We start from the raw sequence: 22500 nt of genomic DNA, 5'->3' as shown, positions 1-22500 counted from the left end.
ATCTTGAAACAAATTCGAAGTCTCTAGCAAAATATTTAGATTTATGGTGAATTTACAAAAAAATCTTTCCTTCCCTCCGCGCGCGGATTCTCCGCCACAAATCTCCGAAATGCGTACGTACCATTCTCGGAATATTTGCTCCGTTTCATATTAGGCATTTCATAGAGTTTTATATATGAAAATGTGCGAAATTTCATGTAGAATAATACGAAAAATATTTGAAGGTTGTAGCTTTTCTTATTTCAGAAATATTTGCATATAAAAATATATATATAAAAAAATTCGACATTTGGTCAACTTTAACTCGTCAGATATGGTCAAAAACTGCAATTGTAAGCTAATACTCTTACAGTATAGTAATATTCAATCATTTATCTTCATTTTGAAAGAAATTGGAAGTCTCTAGGACAATATTTAGATTTATAGTGAATTTTTGAAAAAAATATCTGTTTACGTCCCTGCGTTACGAATTCATGCATTATTTTGTGATAATATTTTCTCTGTGTTGCTTTTATTGTTTTACAATGTGTTATATACCAAAATGATTGTATTTTAGTGTACATTACAACGAAAAAAAAGTAACTTGTTACCTTTAACCGTTTTGCGCACAGCGCGATTTGAATACAATTATATATGAAATTTCGTTTTTGCGCTATCATATATCGCATTATTTATATATGATAATGATAATTTTTTTCATTTCTGATGGTTGCATACTAAACTTCAGCCAATTAAAAAAATTGAGCCAAAAATGAACTCTTAATCTTGAAAACTAAGCGCGCTGTGATTTTTTGAAAAAAATATTTTTTCCGCTTCCGCGCTCACTCTGAAACACCTCCGGCACACGGGAGACAATTTTTTTTTTACCGCTTCGGCGTAAGAGGGTTAATGAACGGCTCATTCCCTCCTCGAAAATGTATTCTAACACTTAAAAATGGCCTTGCCTGGATGGACGAGAGTTAATGCAAACAAAAATCTACAGCAGAATGCCGATACTACTGAGAAAGGAGGAATTTACATGATCTCTGGACTTTAGTTTTAAATGAACTATATTTACCTTAAGTTACTGGTAGATCCAGGAGTTAATGAGGTGGTTGATAGTCGGTCCACCGGAAATACATGGCTAGGAAATGAACCAGACACGGAGATCAGAATTTGCTCAAAATGGGTTATTTCAGTGCAAGCCTTATTCCAAAGGGTTCTCAATTTTTCACACTATCAGGCACAGTGTTTGTCTGCAAAGAGATTGCATTCTAGCATCAGTACTAAGGTGAGAAACACATGGGAAACGTTACACACTACTTGCTCTTAGCATAAAATATCACAACTCACTCAAGGGGCATGAAACGACTAGGAGCTTATACAGAAAGGACCATTATGTTGCTTGAATTAACTAGGGGGGTGTTTACTAGCATCACAAGAGAATTAATCACAACACTGAACCAAAATTGGAGAGTGAGAAGCTGAACAAAGAAGGGGGGAAAGTCGCCTTTGAAGAATGGAAATGAAATAGAGACAAGAGGCAAAAACGATTCACTGACTGCACAGATTTACATCTCACAGTATCTGGAAATGCTGGGTCCGGTAGTCTTCTCATCTGCTGATATTTCTGTGCACTATGGAGGTACAAGAACACTTGTGGGATCCCCCAGAGGAGGCAGGGGAGCAAAAGTGGTGAAGTAAAGTTTACAGGGCTTGAGAAAGTTCTGAGCTTTTCTGAAGCGGAGCTGCAGCGGCCCTGTTCTTTTATAATCTCAGCCTGGGTAGGCCACTCCCTCATTCAGACCTCATGCTGAGATCAAATCCAGAGCAGCCAATGGGAGCAAAGAGGGGTTTACAGAGAATGGAAGCTTCGAGTTCACAGGGGCAACTTGTATATAGGCAAGAATGAATGAATCTGGTTATAAAGAGGTCTTACTTTTCCTTGGTTCTGGCTTAAAATCCTGAACAATATATATATATATATATATATATATATATATATATATATATATATATATATATATATATATATATATATATATATATATATCAATAGAAGGATCCACAGTAATATCCTTGTTTATCAAGATAAAATATATTTATGGAAATATATACAAAGCTAAAAGCTTTTGTCCATCCTCCTGTGGACTTGATCTCTAAGTAAATGAGATATGGTATTGGTGAAGAATTCCAAATAAACATAAACAAACAGACAACAAAAATTTAACAAGGTTAAAAATGCGAACAAGTCATTGGGTCGTATTCCTTTCAATAATTTGCTGTGATCTTCAAGGCAGGACAAAGCGCCGGTATTCTTCCTGAATGACATCTTAAGGGTCGTTAGCCAAAAAGGTAGCTTGTAGTTCAGACTCTGGAACGGGCAAAGGGTGGTGGTTATCCACATTATCAGATTGAAGGAGGCTGTACACATTTCTGAAGTTCTTAATTCTGGCCCTTTTGCAAATTTCTTCACTCAAAGTAAATTGTTCTGTATTCCAGTATTCCCCTCAAAGGTGTCATTCAACGTGATGAGAGCCCCTTCCACAATTCTCCTAGTGGTCCTATCCGCATTCTTATAAATAACTTTTCCTCCCTTGAAGTCGATGGTATGATCCGAACCCCAAGTTTGTTGGCAATGGCGCTGTAAACGTTGCCCAAACGGCAAGCTGCAATATGTTCCTGTTTCCTTTGGTCAAGGGAACGACCGCTTTCACCAATATAGCATTTTTCACATTTTGACATCCTATAGCATAGACTCCAACATCGGTGTTTGGTTTTCTGCAACTATTTTGGATAATTTCCTTTTTAATAGTATTAAGGTATTGGAAAACTACGGTATACCCATGTCTTTCTTTTCTAAGATTATTAGAAACTTTTTTCAGGTCATGATTATACAGAAGGGGAAGGCATTTAAAATTAGCAGTGGAACAGCGTTCCCTTGGATTATAAAACATTCTTCTGGCTCTAGAAAGACATCTGTCGATAAAGAACTTGGGGTAACATAACTTTTTGAAACTCGTAGTCAAGAATTCAATTTCCTGGTCAATGAAACTAGGGTCACAAACTCGAAAAGCTCTAAAAAACAAATTGGTCAGAACGTTGCATTTGATTTTCTCGTCATGGTAGGAATAAAAATGTATGTACGTATTTGTGTGAGTACTTCTCCTGAAAACAGAGAATTTAAAAGACTTATTTACATCATCCCGGTGAACAACCAAGTCTAAAAATGGCAGATGCTTATCGACTTCCCTTTCCACTGTAAACGTGATGGATGGAAGAAAACTATCCATCCATCACGTTTACAGTGGAAAGGGAAGTCAATAAGCGTCTGCCATTTTTAGACTTGGTTGTTCACTGGGATGATGTAAATAAGTCGGATGGAGGAAGAGGCCCGACGACGTCGACGTGGATGTGTCCGAATCTTCGCCTGGGCTGGGGAAAAGAGCCTATCCCTGATTCAGTGTGCCTTCCCGTCTTGCCCCTCTGGCACGTGATGCAGTTTCTGGCCCACTCCCGAGCGTCCTTCCTGCTGTCATGCCACACAAACTTCTCCATCAAGAGCCTGGTTGTCATGGTGGGCGATGGGTGCGAGAGGTTGTGAATGACGTCAAATACCTGTTTCCTGCGGGAGGTGGGTATCAGGGGACGAGGGCGTCCTGTGCTGGTATCGCAGAGGAGAGTCGTCCTGGAGGGGCCAAAGGGGATGTCCTCCCAGCAAAGAGCAGTAATGGTGGTCCGGTAGGCTGGTACTTCGGGTCAGAAGCTTGTTCACACGCTAGGTCTTTGTAGTCGACGCCGAGGTGAAGGGAGTTGATCTCAACCCTCGAGAGGGCGTCGGCTACGGGATTTCTTCCACTGGGGACGTACTCAACGGAGCACTCGAACTCGGAGATGGCCGCGAGATGACATTGCTGCCTTGCGGACCAGGCGTCGCCCACCTTGATGAAGGTGTGGACCAATTGCTAGTGGTCTGTCCCTATTGGGAAGGGGACGCCCTCCAGAAGATATTTGAAGTGGCGGATCACCTGGTAGATGGCAAGAAACTCACAGCCGAATGTGCTGTAGTGAGTCTCGGTGGGTTTGAGCTTCTTGCTGAAAAAGGTTAATGGTGTGGGGACTCCGCTGACTAGTTGTTCCAGGACAGTGCCGCACGTGACGTTGCTTAGCATTGGTGATGAGTGTCAGGGGCTTGTCAGGCTCCTGGTGAGACCGGGTGGTGGCCCTGCTGAGGGAAAACTTGGTTCTGGCGAAGGTGTGCTGCTGGTCTTCTCCCCATGTCAGTTTCTTAGGTTTGCCCTTCATGACCTCTGTCAAAGGGCATATGGTGCGGGCGATGTCTGGGACGAACCTTCAGTAATAACTCATCAGGGCCTCCTTTGACCCCATACAAACTCCTGCTGCTGTAATTTCGTGGTCAAGGAAATCCACCTTCTCGGCACCGAAGGTGCATTTGTCAAAATAGACAACAAGTCCATTCTCCTGTAGGCGCTTGAGGACAGGCCAGACATGGTTCAGGTGCTGCTCCGGCGATCTGAAAAAGATAAGAAAATCATCCACAAAGCAGGCGCAGAAGGGTAAGTCACTGAGGATGCTGTCCATGAGCCATTGAAAGATGGCCCCAGTGTGCCGCAAGCTGAAGGTGGAGAAGGTGAACACGAAGGATCCAAAGGGCATGATGATAGCCGTCTTCGGAAAAAAAAATTTCATCGGGATGGACAGGGACTTGAAAATATGACTTTAACAAGTTGATCTTGGAGAAGACCTTGGCACTGTGGAGGGGCCCGGTGAGGTCCTGCATGATCGGCAGGGTGTAGCTGTTGGGCGTGGTGATGAGGTTCAGGCACTGGTAGTCACTGTAGGTCCTCCACGTACTGTCTGCCTTCTTCACCATGTGGAGCAGGGAACACCCATGGACTCACTGCCTTTTTACAGATCACCATCTTCTCCATTCTTTAAATGTGGTCTTGGCTTCCTGGTGGAGCTTTGGCAGGAGACAGCAGGAGGTGGCAGAACTTGGCGTGTGTTGGGGGGCCCTTGGTCTCAATATGGTGGAAGACACCATGAGGTGTATCTGTGGTGGGGAAGGATAGAGCAGATGGTGGTCGCCCTTGGTCCTCTGGTGAGTGGGCAGGTCTTGGCATCAAGAAGGCACTGGCGGGCCATGTCCACCAAGAGGCTGTGGTGGGCGAGGAAATCTGCCCCCAAGAGAATGGTCCGTATGTTGACGAGGACAAAGGGCCAGGTGTAGGTCTGGCCCAGGAACGTGATGGTCTGGGCCCTGGTGCCATAGGTACGGATGGGCGTCCCATTTGCAGCTACGAGGGTGGTTGGGTCATCAGGGGCACGGCTGCGATCCTCTGCAGACGAAGGGAACTTTGACTGCATGGCACCAGTATCAACCAGCATCCTGAGGCCAGAGATGCTGCTCTGGACGTAGAAGCCCCTGCGTTGGGACTTGGTTACTGCCACTGCCATGGGGGCTTGTTTTGGGCGCTGCCGCCATCGTTTTTTGAAGGGCGAAAGGAGCAAGGGTGCTCACGCTTCCGTGCCTTGCTGCCGAACTGGCTGTGGAAGCGGCACCAACTGACGTCTGGGAGGGGCTTCGGCAATCACTGGTATGCTGCACCACCTGACGCCTGGGAGGGGATTCGGCGATTGCTGGTATGCTGCACCAACCGAGTCCTCCTGCTGTAGGCTGTTGGCTGATGGAGGAGAGGAGAGTTTTGCAGCAAAAACCTGCTGACATTAGGGATCTGGCTTTGGACTTTGGGCACAAGCTGGCAAAGGAAGAGTTGGTGGAGGATGTTCACCTCCTGCCTTCATCCTTGGTGATCCACCTCTGGCCAGATCTGGGACTAGGTCTTGGAGCTTGTGCTAGGCCAGTCTGGGATCCGAGGTGGTCATGGGGTTGACCACGAGGTCGAAAATTTGGGCAGCTCGCTGGGGAACTGGGAGGGAGAAGACCTGGATGAGCTCCCTCTTCAGGCCTTTGTAGGGCAGCTCCCCGGCCTGGCTATGCATCCATGGGGTGCTGTCCCAGGTGATGCTGTGGATCTGGAACTGTATTTCTGCCCGTTGCAGCCATACAGCGACATCCTCACTGCAGAGGGGCGGCAGCTTGACATGGTGGGGCTCCGACGGTGCTGTCGTCCGGGGCACGGGCACAGGTGTCGAGGAGGACTCGAGCATGAAGAAGGTTCGTCTCACAGATCGCGGGGTCGAGGTGCACACAGAGGAGTCGAGTGAATGCGTTGAACTCTGCATCATATTGTCAGTCTCACGCTTACAGTCAATGAGAAGTTGTGAATGACGGACCAAACCAAACGCAAAAACACTTCTGTGAAGAAATGCTGTTGAGAGTCTGCTAATGGTGTTGAGGAATACCAGAGAACCTAGACTAGGTGTCGTGTGGGTCCGTTAAAGGTTCTCTGAAGGTGAGTGGTGGTAATTAGTCCCTTAATGGTAAAGCCACAACCGCTTGGGTCACCTACTCCTGGGTCACCAATGAGCGAACTAACTTTATTCGGTTGTTGTTGTTTTTGATTAAGCTGACCTTGTGTCAGCATGGGCTCTTGCTCACAGAGCAGCCCGTAATATTTATTCAGCAAATGAGGCTGTACATAAGGCGGCGTGCGGACAGAAGCGTAGTGTCCGTCACGCACGCACAAACAAACATAGTAAAAAAGGGGCAGGGCCCACGCTGTGAACGTGTTTCTTCACAGACGAAAATATATGAATAATATTACATAGAGGGAACGGATTCCCACATATATACATCAAAAGAAAGGGCGTAAAATGCTCTACATTTTAGTTCCTGGAAGAAAAGAGAGGACATATGGATATACAGATTTTTACAATGGAAGGGCAAGCATTTGCCCGAATGTCGTTTATATATATATATATATATATATATATATTATATATATATATATATATATATATATACATATATATATATATATATATCTATATATATATATATATATATATATATATATATATATATATATTATATATATATATGTATATATATAATATATTTATATATATATCTATATATATATATATATATATATATATATATATATATATATATATATATATATATATATATATATATATATATATATATAGCGTGCGTTTGTGTTATGGATAATGTGTGTTGTTGTCAGACAGGTGACAAATAACTTTCATCCATCAAAGTGTAAGTCGGTGATACATCATTACTCTTGAAGCTGTGAATTTGGTAGCTATTATGCCTAACGTAAAAGTTTTATTTTGGTCTTTTAATCTCTTTATAATCTATGACAAAATTCTGTTTCCCATGTGTAGTGTTTGTGCGTTCGGTGCGTAAACCAAACGCTTTTATGATTGAAATGAACGGGTACGCTTGCACATGCATTAACGGCAAATCTAAAAGATTGTAATATTTAAGAAATATCAAGGTACCAAACAAACGCCAAAGGAGTCGGTATTCGTTCACATTAATTTTGCGTTTCTTTAGAATAGGTCCAGAGGAAAACTTTCTTGCGTTTTTGACGAAGGGGAGACAAGTTCCTTCGATATTTAAGTGTGTCGGAATACCGATGTAAACAAACATGGCAGCTAGAACTGCAGACATATCTCTAGAAACAAATAATTTCGACACTACAGTAAGGTAAATTATTTTATTCGTAAATCACTGATGCCCACGAGGCCTTTGCAGAAAACTGTAAGTGCATATGTAGCTTTTAAGGGAAAACATTTGCTCTTTATTTAGGATGAATTTTGTCGAGGCAGGAGTTTGAAAGATTAGGATCTTGTATATGAGTTTAGTATTTCAATCGTGACCTTTTCCTTTCCTTGCTGTCCGCAAGACAGTCTGGTCCTTACAGAGTAAACTATGCTAATCTACTAAAGGAGGCTACGAGTTACACAAGGCTGATGCTCTGATAATTGGTAGTTACAGTATAGAAGTAGCCTATAGCCTAATGTTCGTTGCCTTAGGATACTAGAGATGGCTTGGAAATGCCCGTCAGGTAAGTATCCACGGGGCAAGTTGATAATGACAGGCACAGGTTTTGCCAATGAAGAAACGCCTGTTCCATGTGCTAACCTAATCAAAAGATACCTTCCTAACCTGACTTAGCATGCCATGCCCTGACCTGGATGGGTGGCTTCTTCCTACCCCCTGGACCCCTTCAAGTAGGGTAAACAATCACAGACAATCCACCATCATCACGTTGGCCGGGTCTTATTCACTCGATGTTTAATTGGTGAAACAAGAATACAAGGACAACTCTAAGCATACCATTCAAAGGATTGAAGTTTCGTCAACATAATGTGATATATGAAAGCCCCATACGAACTAAAATAAGCATGTGACGCTCTTCGTAAAATATGTTTTGGTATTATTTTACTTATGGACATTAATTGCTTTCAACATAAAATATAGGTTTTTCTGTTGTATTATGATGTGATTTGAATGATTATGAGGTTTATTTCCATCGCAAATGAATACTTTGGGGGAAAAACCAGTGACTACCAACCCTTATCACGGTTTTTAGGTCTTATTCACTCGATATTTAAATGGTGAAACAAGAATACAATTACAACTCCAAGCATACCATTCAAAAGATTGAAGTTTTGTCAACATAATGTGATATGTATGAAAGCCCCTTACGAACTAAAATGAGCATGTGATGCTCTTCGTAAAATATGTTTTCAAGGCAGTTTTGAAATCCAATATGGCGGCTACCGTGGGATGTACAGGTTTTGATCAGTGACGAAAATCATCTTTCTCAGCCTTCCCAGCAATTGTTTGAACAATGTTAGCGTATGTATGTAACGTTTATTGATCTTACTCAAGATTGCAGTTGTAATCAGCACAATAAAACAAAATTTTGTTGCCTATATTACTGAAAGTAGGGTAGAACATCACAGCAGGCCAAGCAGGCCACCTACCATCAATGCAAGCCACCCTCCGAAAAAGTACATTATAACGCGTCCTGACACCCGAGATGGGCATCAGTCGCGACTTGTTGTTGGTGAGAAACGGAGCTAAAGACCTCTACTCTCCTTTCGAAGTAAGTATTTTCTCCAAAGTTAGAAATTAAGGCCAAATTTTAAGATTTAAACAGAGGGTACTGAAAACGGTCTCAAACGTAGTGCAAATCTCACCAAAACGCGTTCAACATTTTTACTTACAACTCGAGGTATTTAGAAGATTGACGCCATCTCGATGTTTACGGAGTAGCTTGTGTCAATAAACTAACCATTTCCTGTGATAAATCCGCACACCACTTGTACCCACAGACGCTGGAGCACTTTTATCACAACAATCGAAACACGATTTCTCATCAACAACAAGCCAGGCGTAAACAGCTGTTTGGGTAGAAGATGACGAGAAGCGTGCTCTTGGCTAATTTTTAAATAAGTAGTAAAACATCAATATTTTACATATTTATGATGATTAATTTGAAAATATTCGTTATTGAAAAAGTAACTCGACTCTGACTCAAATTTAAGTAATTATTTTTTTCTGAATTAGAACGTTCTTTCAAGTTCTGTATTATGACGTCACGACATCTTGACTTTCGTACCTATTGTAAATAAAGTTGCTATACTCAACTGTCATTGCAGAACAGTTTACCAGTTATTCATGCAGATTGTTATCAGCTATACATGTAATTGTTATAATCGTAATGCGCTTATATATCTTTATTATTTACTTTTTGGATATATGAAGATGTTTTTACTGCTGGATTATCGCCGTAGTGTGACGCAATCGTTTCGGTCCATGGGCCTCTGTCTGTTTTCGCACCATAAGAAACAATTATGGGCCGAATTTGCAATGACCAGAAAGTCGTTTAAAAGAGGAAAGTTAGCATTGAGGGGCATATGTTTTGACTGAGAAAAAAATTTATTCAATAGCTAGCTTGTAAAAAACAATACTTGGTTATAAAAACTTGATTGACAACTAAGCAGCATGTCTACTATGGGTTTCAGAGACAGTGCAAGCACGTTTTTGGGCAATACCTATTTCTGTAACGAACATCGTAACAGAACGAGATTTTTCTTTAGTGCATTACCCCCAGTGCCGTAATTTATAAGGGTATCGTGAATCATAATCGTAAAGAATAACTACACTTGTCCTTGTACTAATAGACCAAAACTCCATTATCCAGAAATGGATAGGAACACACCAGTAAACAGCTCCACCTACCCTCTCCCCCCACCCACCTCCACCGCCACCCCTGTCCTTCTTCCTTCCTTCACCTTCCCTTCTCTCTCTCTGAAAGTTGTTGCAGTTTAAACTTATTTTCTATGATTTTTCCATCTATCTATCTAATAATAGTAGTTGTTCCGACACGGCATACAAACCTTCGCTCCTTTTACAATAGGAAAGATACTAGCGGCAGCTGGATAGGTCGTAAGCTTTCGAACAAGGGGTTCGGTAGTTAACTGCTTGTCCGACAGGCGCGCGCGCGCGACTGGGAGGATGTAAACAAACAAACCACTTTTGCTTTCGGCCTCACAGTGGATGACGTGTGTGTTCGCTCTCCTGCCCGCTGCTCGTCGTTTGCTTTCTTGTTTGTTTGTAATTGTGTATGAAAGATTGTAAGTACAGTATTCTCTCTTTTCATATTAATTACGCTGAATTCATTAATGATGGAAATCTCCGCGCCTCGCTACCCCAAGGAGACTTTGCCCGGGTACCGAAGGGCGCAAATGTGGGAAATTCAGATCTTTCCCCGAGATAGACCCTCATGTTTTGTGTGCTCGGTGCCGGGGGCGCGAATGCACCCGGCCGAGCCCTGTGATGTTTGTATGAACTGTCGGAGGCGCAGTGGACATTGTATGAGGGCAGGAAGAAGCGAAGGCCTGCAAAGGAGTCGTCGGAAAGCTCTCCCGCGACTCCTTTGGTGACGGACACTTCGTCTTCTTTCCTGCCGCCCGCGTCAAACTTCCACGTCTCGCGCCTTCCCCTTCGGGGGGGCGGTGTCTAGGTCCTTCTCCTCTCCCGATGTGTCGAGTGTGGAGGAGGGCGCTAGATACCCCACGCACGTAGAGTTGTACTCTGGGTCCTCTATCCGCTCGTCTTCGCGCGAGCGGGTAGAGGATCCTCCTAATCACCCGACTTTTGCCTCCTCAGGTGCGGTTGCCGTGAAGGATGACCTCGGACAGGTGTGGGCGTCGTTGGGACTGCAGGGCGTGCCGAGTGTCCAGGGGCTGCTCTATCATCTCGCTGGCTCCGTGGCGGTTACGCACGCTACGGTCACAACCACCACCGACCCTGACAACACCTGGCTACGCGTCACCTCCTCACCTGGCGGTGTACACCCAGCACGCGTCTCTGTGACACCCACAACATCGGTGCAGGGGCCGTCGCCGTAACTCGGGGGAGTGTGATGCCGCCACCTGGGTTTGCCGTGTTGCCACGACCGGACTTCATGTGCCCGAAGAGCTCGCCCCTGGACCTCCCACCGGTGCCGATGATGTCTGTGCCGCTGGTTAGACCATCTGTACCGTCCACACAGCCTGCCGTACCTGCCGTGACCACCGCTGCTGTTCCTGTTCCTGCTCCTGCCGTCTCGACTGCCGTTCCTGTGATGCTCGCACCTGCTGATGTTGTCCTGTTCCTGGCGCCGCTGCTCCCGATGCTGGTCTGTTCGGACAGGTACGTCCGGGCCCTGTTGCTTCGGCAACAGCAGCCCCGCTCCGTCCTGGATGACAGATCTGACGTCGGTCCCCTGAGGAGGTTGACTAAGAAGAAGAAGAAGAGGAGGAAGGTGTGTCGTCGTCTTCATCGTCTTCTTCGTCGTCGTCGTCGTCTGCCGCCTCTTCCCCTTCTTCTTCTAAGGCTTCCCCCGCCTAAGAAGAAGAAGGTCGCCTCCCCCCCCCCCTAAGAGTCTCCTTCGGGAGCTTCTAAGGGCCCTCTCGCTCTGGTGAGACGGGGGGTTCTTCCGCTGGTCGCCCTGCTCCTTCGGGAGCAGGACCCGTCTCTTCTCCCGCAAGGAAGAAAAGACTACGGGGGCCAGAGGGGTGCCGGCTAACACCGGCACTTTCCTCACCTGCTGTTAGTGGTTCGGCCACGGCAGCAGGATCCGTCTCGGCCGCTCGTTCGCGAGAGGTACCGAGTGTACGGTCGTCCTACCAGCGACCGTGCAGCCAGGAACCAGACCTACTATGTCCGCTCAGCGTCAGGTTCACGGCACGGTAGCGGAAGACTGGTGACAGCCGCTCACGCGACTCTCACCAGACCAGCTCTCGCTCTCACGCGAGCGGCTGGCTACCCGGCGGACGTGACGGTCCACGACCGGCCACGGGCTGAGGCTGGGAAGAGGTCCCCCCCTTCGCCGGCACCAGCCACGGCTGGTACCAGCGAACTGACGCCCCGTGAGGATATGCACCGGTCTCACCGTGACAGTGGAGCTCGCCGGTCGCCTGAAAAACCGTCGCTCTCACAGAGAGCGATCGGGTACGGCGACCAGCACCAGCTCCTCTGACACACGAGACCGGGGCCGCTGTTCTCGGTCCAGGCCGTTCTCCACAGCGAGACGGCTCGACTAGTCTGCAGCTCGATCGCCACCGCGCGGTTGCGATCGCCTGCAGTCCTCCAAGCCAGCTGGTTCTGCCAGTGAGCGAGGGAGAGAGCGTCAGGTCTGCCTCTCCCATACCTTCAACCTCCTCGGGTTACACGGGAGGGGCGAGGTATTGAGGAGTGATCGTGAGGGGTGCGCCCCTCAGGATCCCGCCACGTCGTCGTACGTACCAGGCCTCGGTTCTCGACCAGCCAGGTCGTACGGCACAGGTGGTTGGAGGAGACCCAGAGGGGGCTGTCGCTGCTCCTCTCCTTGAGGGAGGAGGGTCTCGGGAGGTACTCCTGTTCGAGGGACTGGACGGTCCGACTCCACAGGATGCTATCACACCCGAGATCCAGAGGAACTTTGCCGAGGTTATTGCGCTGATTCGTCAGCACAACGACCTCGGGGAAGGATCGCCGCTCCCACCATCCGAGCCCACGTCCCGGCTCGAGTCGTTCTGGGGCCCGAAGAAGAGGGAACCCAGACCGACGGTGGGTTTGCCGCGTTCCGAGCTTGCGGACTCAGTGCTAGACCAGGTTGAATCGCTTGTCTCCGGACAAGACGGTTCGCTCAAGTCTGGCAGGTCGAGCAAGCTGCTTCCACCTCCTCTGCTACGACAGCGGCGGTTTTACGTGCCATCTGAAGACCCGATGCCCGCCCAACAGGTGAACCCGGAGTTAGCTAGGCTGACTCCGGGTGTGTCTCTGCAACAGCTCCTGTCCGAGAACCTGTGGTTCTCGCGCAAGAGGCACTCGCCTGGAATCTACCGCCATGGCAGCTTTCCAGGCCGTCTCCTGGCTAGATCTGTGGTCCCTCACAGTATCTAAGGTCGCAGCCAACTCCGGGGGAATTTCTCCCGAAGAGGACTCGGCCTTCAGGAGACTTTGCCAGTCTGGGGAAGAGCCATCTCCTTCCTTGCCCACCAGACGGTGAACCTGTGGGCCAACCTGGTTCTCCGACGAAGGGACGCTGTCCTTACTCGGGTTTCCAGGGCGGCCGGGCGTGAGGCGGCGTTGGGGCTTCGAAACGGACCTCTACGGAGTTCCACGTCTCTCTTCCCAGGAGAGATGGTGGACGCTGCGGTGGACAGACGGCGTACTGAAGACAGTGACCGTCTGGTTCACCAGGCAGTCTCGAAGGCTTCTGGGCAGCCTCGGACTGCGGCCAAGTCTAAGAGCTCGGCTAGCGCTTCCTCGGCTGCTAAGACGGTTGCTGCGTCGAAGCCCCGAGGAATGACTCTGTCTTCTTCAACTTCTGGCAAGGGGGGCCGTAATCCAGCCCTCCTCCCAGCCCTCCTCATCCGTGGAGGCTCTGGGAAGAAGTCGAAGAAAGGGGGGTGAAACGCTAGGGACGGCGTTCCCCCTCACCTGCTGCCGGAAGTGGGGGGGTGCCTGGCCAGCCATTGGGCACTTGGCAGCGCTACGGCGCCGAGACCTGGATTGTAGATGTCCTTCGGGAGGGATATCTATTACCCTTTCGAATCTCGGCCACCCCTCACCTCCAACCCGGTCCAACAGCAGTCGTACGTCCCCGGGTCACCGAAGGACGTAGCACTCAGACAGGAGATCAAGACCATGCTGAGCAAGAGAGCTGTAGAGATCGTCACGGATCAGTCACCGGGCTTTTACAGTCGACTCTTCCTGGTGGAAAAGTCTAACGGAGGCTGGCGCCCGGTGATAGATCTCTCTCCCCTGAACCGGTTTGTTCGCCAGACCCGGTTCACGATGGAGACGGCACGCTCAGTGCTCGACTCCATCAGGGAGAACGATTTCATGCTTTCAGTGGACTTGAAGGATGCGTTTTATTTCCAAATACCCATCATCAGTCCTCCAGAAAGTACCTCCGCTTCATCCTCGACGGGACGGTGTACCAGTTCAGGGCACTGTGCTTCGGTCTCTCAACCGCCCCACAGGTGTTCACGCGAGTGTTCACTCTGGTGTCTGCTTGGGCCCATTCGCACGGGATACGTCTGATGAGGTATCTCGACGATTGGTTAGTCCTGCGAGCTCCCGCTCGCAGTTGCTACAGGACAGGGATCGGCTGCTCGAGTTCTGTCGCGATCTGGGGATCGTTGTGAACTTCGAGAAGTCCGATCTCGAGCCCAAGCAGAGGATGAAGTACCTGGGTATGCTGATCGACACGGTAGCAGGGCGAGTCTTCCCCGCGGACTCGCGGATCAGCAGATTCAGAGAGCAGCCAACCATTCCTGTCTCGGCAGGAACAGGTAGCTCAGCGATGGCAAGTTCGTGATCGGACACCTGTCGTCACTCGAGAAGTTAGTCCCTCACGGGCGTCTTCACCTGCGGTCTCTTCAATGGAGACTAAAGGAGAGTTGGTCACAGGCGACGGATCCCCCAAGCTTTACCAGTGTCACTGACACAGGAGGTGAGGCAGGACCTAGCCTGGTGGCTCGACGACAGGAACCTCTTAAGAGGAGTGCCTCTGCGCACTCCCCCCCGGACATAGCAGCTGCTTCTCAGACGCATCGACCGAGGGATGGGGCGCACACCTGGAGGAGTTGCTGACTTCAGGAGTGTGGGACGAGAACGACAAGCACCTTCACATCAATGTACTGGAACTCAAGGCAGCGTTCCTCGCTCTCCAAGAGTTTCAGGACCGCTTGATGGGACACTCATGGTGTTGATGCGCAACACCACGGTGGTGGCTTACGTCAACAAACAGGGGGCCTAGTGTCTCTCCCGTTGTACCAGTTGACACGGCAGGTGCACGAGTGGGCTCAGGCACCACTCAATAGAGCTGTCGGCACGCTACATTCCAGGGAAGAGGAATGTAGTAGCAGACACGCTCAGCCGTCGGGATCAGGTGATAGGGACCGAATGGTCTCTACACCAGGACGTGGCGGAAAGGCTCTTCGACCTGTGGGGGCGACCAGTCGTGGATCTGTTCGCCACCCGGCACAACAGGAAGCTCCAGGTGTTCTTCTCGGCCGTGCCGGACCCATGGGCAGCTTGCAGAGGACGCTCTTCAACACCCGTGTGACAACCTCTTCGTCTATGCCTTTCCCCGTTCAGCCTGATTCGCAAGGTGATCAGTCGAGCGCTGGTCACCCCGAATCTCAGGATGATCCTGGTGGCTCCCAAATGGCCACAGGCCATTTGGTATCCGGACCTGCTGGCTCTTCTCGCAGGAGAACCGAGAGATTCCCCCTTGGACACACCTTCTCGCCCAGCCACAACGTCGAGCGGTACCACCGAGGCAGTCCAGTCCCTACGTTCTTCACGGCTGGCTGTTATCCACCATCTCTTGCGAACGAGAGGCTTTTCTCGTAGCGCAGCAACAGAGATGGCTGGAAACGTCCGTCAGTCCTCTGCAGCTGTGTACCAGGGGAAGTGGGCCGTCTTCTGTGGTTGGTGTCGTGAGACGGGGTCTATCTCCTCTCAAGAGCCACTCTTCAGCAGGTAGCGGATTTCCTCGTTTTTCTTCGCCGAGAGAAGCTCCTCTCAGTCCCCACAGTCAAAGGATACAGAGCCGCCTTGGCGCTCGTCCTGAAACTGAGGGGTTGGACATCTCGAACTCGTTCGAGATCTCCTTGCTGATGAGGAGCTTCGAGAGGTCTTGCCCACCCAGGGAACTCAGGCCCCCTGCGTGGGACGTGACTCTCGTCCTTAGGAGTCTGACTCGAACACCGTTCGAGCCACTCCGAGAGTCGTCAGACAGGGATCTGACCCTCAAGACCCTCTTCTTGCTGGCCCTGGCATCGGCGAAGAGAGTAGGGGAACTTCATGGTCTTTCCTCCTAGATGTACGACACTCCAGGGGATGGGGATCCGTGACGCTCGATTTCGTCCCGAACTTCGTTGCGAAGACTCAGAAACCAGTCAGTCCCTGATGACAGGTTCGAGTCATTCACGATTCCCTCCCTATTGGACTTCACCGATAATGATGCGGATGAGATGCTGCTTTGTCCTGTGAGGGCGCTACGGCGCTATCTGAAGAGAACTCGTCACCTCAGGCCTGAGTGTCGACGCCTCTTCGTTAGCACCGGGGTCACCAAGAAAGAAGTATCCAAGAACACTCTTTCATTCTGGCTGCGTGAGGTCATCAGGAGGGCGTATGAGGCTGAATGGTAGTGCGACATCCGTACGTCCCGTCCGAGAGCTCACGAAGTCAGAAGTATTGGCCCCTCGTTGGCGTTTCGCAAGAACTTCTCCGTGGCGCAGGTCCTGAAGGCAGGGGTCTGGTCTAACCAGACTACCTTTACGTCCTTCTACTTCGGGATATTGCCCACAGGTCCCTTGGATACCTTTTCCTTGTTCCCGACCCGTGGTGGCTGCTCAACAGTTGTGTAGCTAACCCAGACCCTCGCAGGCTGAACAGCATCGAGTCCTGGTGTGACTGTGTGGATGGATGTGTGAGTGAGTGAGTGACTGGCTCTCTCTTCCCATCTTTTCCTTCCCCTCTACCTGTGGGCAGAGGGCCATGGTCGTCACTACGCTGGATGAGGACGAGATGCAGGTGAGCTATATGACAGAGCCCATCCTATCCCTTTCACTAGGATAGAGCAGAATATCCACCACTTCCTTCTACAAGGGGGGGAAGTGGATGCCTACAAGAGTCAAACCCATGACTTTATATTTGCTCCTGTACAGGAACAAGTTCTTGCATTGCTGGTACTAAGAGATGCGCATGCCCCTCTCTTAGTACTCGGTCCAGAGGTCTGACCATTGATCCTGCGGTGCACACCCCGATCAATCGACAGAGGCTTGGATCCCTCCCTCGCTCTTACGACCAGGGAAGAATTCCAAGGTAGGGCGAACACCAGTCTGTTCACAAAAGACTCAGATTCCACCCACCAAGAAGTGAGTCTTCCTATTGTAAAAGGACCGAAGGTTTGTATGCCGTGTCGGAACAAATGACAATTTGTCGAAAATTGCATTTTTCCTAACTATAACAAACCTGAGGTCCTTTTACACATAGCCCCACCTCATGCCACCCCTCACTCTGCGTTTTTGCTTGGGCCAAAGCAAAAGTGATTTGTTTACCTCCCAGTCGCGCGCGCGCGCCTGTCGTACAAGCAGTTAACTACCGAACCCCTTGTTCGAAAGCTTACGACCTATCCAGCTGCCGCTAGTATCTTCCTATTGTAAAAGGACCTCAGGTTTGTATAGTTAGGAAAAATGCAATTTTAGACAAATTGTCATTTTACATTGGTGGATATATCTAACGATTCACTCGGTTGTTACCTGCGCATTGACAGATATATTTATACACTGTCCACTCAACTCTCTCTCTCTCTCTCTCTCTCTCTCTCTCTCTCGGTCTCTCTCTCTCTCTCTCTCTCTCTCTCTCTCTCTCTCTCTCTCTCTCTCTGTTTTCTTTTATTGTAATTCGAAAAATGAACAAGAAATATATTTCATACTTGTATAGCATTAATTAAATACTTTTCAAGTTTTTAATTCAGTCGTAATGATGAATGTAGGTGCATCTACTAGTGCTCGCAAAATAGTTAAGCAGGACATAGGTATGTAAAATTTAAAAAATGAGAGAGAGAGAGAGAGGAGAGAGAGAGAGAGAGAGAGAGAGAGAGAGAGAGAGAGAGAGAGAGGACGGAATAGGAAGGGACATTAAAATACCTGGAAATGAAAATCCTATAATCCAATAATTATAGCCTCAGGGTTTGTCTCGAAAACCATTCAAAGGTCTGTCACACAAGTGTAAAGTTGTTTGAAAATTTGGCAGACATGTCTCCTCATAGCGTATAGTGTTGCTGATGAATGAGGTTGTGTTGTTTATTGTTAATTATTAACCTCCTATATACCCTACATGGTTGGGGGACCCTTTGTGAATGCTGGTTTTGTGTTGGGTAAATATTTTGGAGAGAGGTTGGGAATGAATCCGTGCGTGCGCTAATTTTCATCACGAAGACATGTTTAAACAATAATAGCCACTTGATTTATGTTTCATTTTTATGACAATTTGTGTGGTTTATGTATGCTCTAATTTTAGTTTAAAAATATTAAAAAAATTTTCATATGCACAACAGTTTATATTGCAGGTAATAAATATTATATTAGTTAGTAATAACGAACATGGGTACATCACGTAGGGCAAAGGGATGGGCCCACTTGCCCCTCACCCGGATATGGTCATTTCAGCGAGTGAAATATGGCTCAGGTTTACTATGTCAACTGAACGACTTAAGGAGGTTACAGATTCTTTAGTAACGAACATTGACCCTCCAAACTGGGTATAAGACTATAAACAAAACGTTGAAATTGGTGAAATTAGGCTATGTATTGGAAGTATATATACATAAATATTAAAGCAATTTTATCATTATTGCATTACTATGACAACTAGAATTCATGGAAACAGTTTTATAATAATGGAACGGCGTATGTGTGAAGCCTCCACTAATGTGGCAAACGATGATTTTGCCATTCTTAGCATGCAAACATTAAAGCATGCAACATTAAAGGTTACATTTATTTCTGGCATACGATTATTTAAGAAATTCAAAATACTAATAAAGACTGAAATCAATGAAAAGTGCTAGCAAAAACAAAAAAGCAAAAAAAAAAAAAAAAAAACGTAGTCGTTCCTCTATGCACTTTTCCGTATTCGTTCCTCTATGGTTTTCGGCAGCCAGATGTACGAAAACGTTAGAAACATTTGATTTTTATCTACGTTAGAAATATCTGTAATTTTTCGGGGTAATTTGGTTGCAAAAAAGGGATAATATACATGAATTAAATCAAAATTTTTAAATAACATGTAAATTTAAACTAAATAACGAGTAAAGTAAACAGTTTAGGGAATAAACTTTGCAGTTTCGTCGCTGTCGTCGTCTGCTGTTTGTAATTGTGTTTATGGCGCGCGCGCTTAGAACCAGGAACAGCAACGGGTTTAAAGTGCAATGTGGGAGTGAACTGAGACCAAAATGTGTATAATAACAATCAAATAAGCACTGTGGAGTTTCAGTTGTGATGGCAGTAAGGATAAAAACCGCCGATTACAAGGTAAGAATGAATTCAGTTCCAACCATAACCCCGGGAATAACAAGTTTCATACTTTCACTAATATAGGCAACAGAATGTTTTGTTTTTTATTGTGCTGATTACAACTGCAATCTTGAGTAAGATCAATAAACGTTACATACATACGCTAACATTGTTCAAATGAGTGCTGGGAAGGCTGGGGAAAGATGGTGGCCGTCACTGATGAGAACCGTCCATGAAAAACGTAGCCGCCATATTGGATTTCAAAACTGCCTTGAAAACATATTTTACGAAGAGCTCACATGCTTATTTTAGTTCGTATGGGGCTTTCATATATCACAATATGTTGACGAAACTTCAGTCTTTTAAATGGTATGCTTAGAGTTGCAATTGTATTCATGTTTCACCAATTAAATATCGAGTGAATAAGACCCGTCTACCGTGATGAGGGTTGGCCTGTTGTGATGTTTCCCCCTATGAAACTTTTTATTCCCGGAGTCATGTTTGAACTGAATTCATTCTTACCTTGTAATCGGTGGTTTTTATCCTTACTGCCATCACAACTGAAACTCCACAGTGCTTATTTCATTGTTATTATACACATTTTGGTCTCAGTTCACTCCACATTGCACTTTAAACCAGTTGCTGTTCCTGGTTCCTAAGCGTGCGCGCCACAAACACAGTTACGAACAGCAGACAACGAAAATGCAAAGTTTTATTCCCTAAATTGTTTACTTTACTCATTATTTAGTTCAAATTTACTTTGTTATTTAAAAATTTTAATTTAATTCATGTATATTATCCCTTTTTTGCAACCAAATTACCCCCAAAAATTACAGATATTTCTAAAGTTGATACAACCAACTGTTTCTAACGTTTTCGTACATCTGGCTGCCGAAAACCATAGAGGAACGACTACGGATAAGTGAATTACGTAAATACATTTTTTTTTTTTTTTTTTTTTTTGCTCTTTTGTTTTTGCTAGCACTTTTCATTGATTTCAGTCTATATTAGTATTTTGAATTTCTTTAATAACCGTATGCCAGAAATAAATGTAACCTTTAATGTTTGCATGCTAAGAATGGCAAAATCATCGTTGCCACATTAGTGGAGGCTTCACGCATACGCCGTTTCATTATTATAAACTGTTTCCATGAATTCTAGTTGTCATAGTAATGCAATAATGATAAAATTGCTTTAATATCTATGTATATATACTTCCAATACATAGCCTAATTTCACCAATTTCAACGTTTTGTGTGTAGTTATGTTTGAACTGAATTCATTCTTACCTTGTAATCGGTGGTTTTCATACAATCAACTTACCTGTCAGATATATACATAGCTAAGACTCCGTCGTCCCCGACAGAAATTCAAATTTCGCGCCACTCGCTACAGGTAGGTCAGGTGATCTACCGGCCTGCCCTGGGCGGCAGGACTAGGAACCATTCCCGTTTTCTACTCATATATTTTCTGTCGCCGGTGGTATCAACATCGTTGCTGCCACCTCTTGACTGGAATTCGCTTTTCTAGACAATTGATCATCTTTTTGTGGACTTTTGGTGACGTACCTGGATCGTTGTTTTGGCATTCGCTACTGTGGACTGGATTTGGACTTGCTTTTGATTTTTCTTCAAGAATGTCTGATTCAAGTGGTTGTGTGAGAATGTGTGTGAATGTAGGCTGCAAGGTGGAGGATACCGAAAGCTTCGTTGATCCTCACACTGTATGTCGCAATGTAAGGGTTTTGATTGTTCTATTTCTAACACCTGTCATGAGTGTGAGAGGTTGAATGTTGAGGAATGGAAGACTCTAACTTCTTACTTGAAGAAGTTAGAAAGGGATAGAGTCAGAAGGGCTGCATCTAAGATTGCGGGTAGTAGTACAAGGCCTATTTAGCCTTTGGATGATTCTAACTCTTCTCTTAATTATGATTCTAAATCTGTATCAGGGCCCTCACTGGCTTTACATTCAGATTCGGCCTCGGAAATTGCTGAACTGAAAGCTACTCTTCACAGGATGAGATCCAAATGGCTACCATGAAAGGTAAGGACGGTGAAAGTGATTATAGTGAAGTGAGTGTCCCCAGTGTGTGGAGGGGCGTCTGACCGTCTCTGCGACGCTCCCAGGCCTAGACCTCTTCCAAGCTCCCAAGCCCAGAGGAGAAGGAAAGTCGAAAGCCGTACGGAGGTTGTGGAGAATTCCCCCCGGTCAGGCGTCCCTTCAGCAGGCTCTGTAAATAGACAGACTGCTCAGGACCGCTATAGGAAAAGCATCCTCAGAGAGTGCTTCTCTTCGTCCGCTTCTCCCTCTCCTAAACGAGGGTGGAAGGATTCGGACTTGTCCAGGCCCCTGAAAAGGCACTGGAGAGATCCTGTGTTGGATTCCCAGCCCAGAACTCTTTTCGGAAGAAGCGCTCCGTCCATCAAGAAGGCTAAGAGGGTTTTTGACGTCCCATGTTGTGGGCAAAACTCCTTCGAGGTCTCCCTCTCGCCGTTCAAGAAAGACGCAGGAGAGGCTTCCAAGAGGATCATTTTGGCGGTGCAGGAGCAGTTATCCGCCTTGGTAGGAGTCCTTTCGAAGGATCCCCCTCGTAAGAAAGACGTGAGACTTCCGGTCAAGAAGACTCGTCTTCCTTCTCCCGCCAGGAGTGAGGCTCCTGTGGGACGTGAGTCGTTTGAGATCTACTCGGATAGAGACTCTTTGGACGATTTTGATTCGCCAGACAAGCGCGACGCGCCAGTCAAGCGCGAGGCTTCCTTCAGACGAGAAGCGTCTTCTAGGATTAGAGCGTCAGACAAGCGAGAAACGCTTTACAGGCGCGAGAATATTCCCAGATGGGATACGTCTGCCAGACCAGCAGCTCCAGCCGAGCGCGAGGTAACAGCCAGGCGTGAGGATTCAGCCAAGCGCGAGGCGCCAGACAAGCATCATACATACAAAGATGTGGCACCAGAAAGGCGCGAGCGCCAACCAGGCGCGAGGCGTCAGTCA

At 46.9% G+C, this 22500-nt stretch overlaps 1 protein-coding gene across 1 annotated transcript in view; it reads left to right on the top strand.

Annotated features, from left to right (window-relative positions):
• Window positions 1-7461: 7461 nt before the first annotated feature.
• Window positions 7462-22500, top strand: part of LOC135215670 (N-alpha-acetyltransferase 35, NatC auxiliary subunit-like) — a 739676-nt gene continuing 724637 nt past the window's right edge. The window contains exon 1 of the mRNA XM_064250613.1: window positions 7462-7639. Within this exon, the coding sequence (XP_064106683.1) occupies window positions 7581-7639 (59 nt within the window). The 5' untranslated portion in view covers window positions 7462-7580. The remainder of the gene's footprint in view (window positions 7640-22500) is intronic.

Source organism: Macrobrachium nipponense, chromosome 5 (assembly GCF_015104395.2).
Source record: "Macrobrachium nipponense isolate FS-2020 chromosome 5, ASM1510439v2, whole genome shotgun sequence".
NCBI lineage: Eukaryota > Metazoa > Arthropoda > Malacostraca > Decapoda > Palaemonidae > Macrobrachium > Macrobrachium nipponense.
This window is presented reverse-complemented; position numbering and strand designations above follow the sequence as displayed.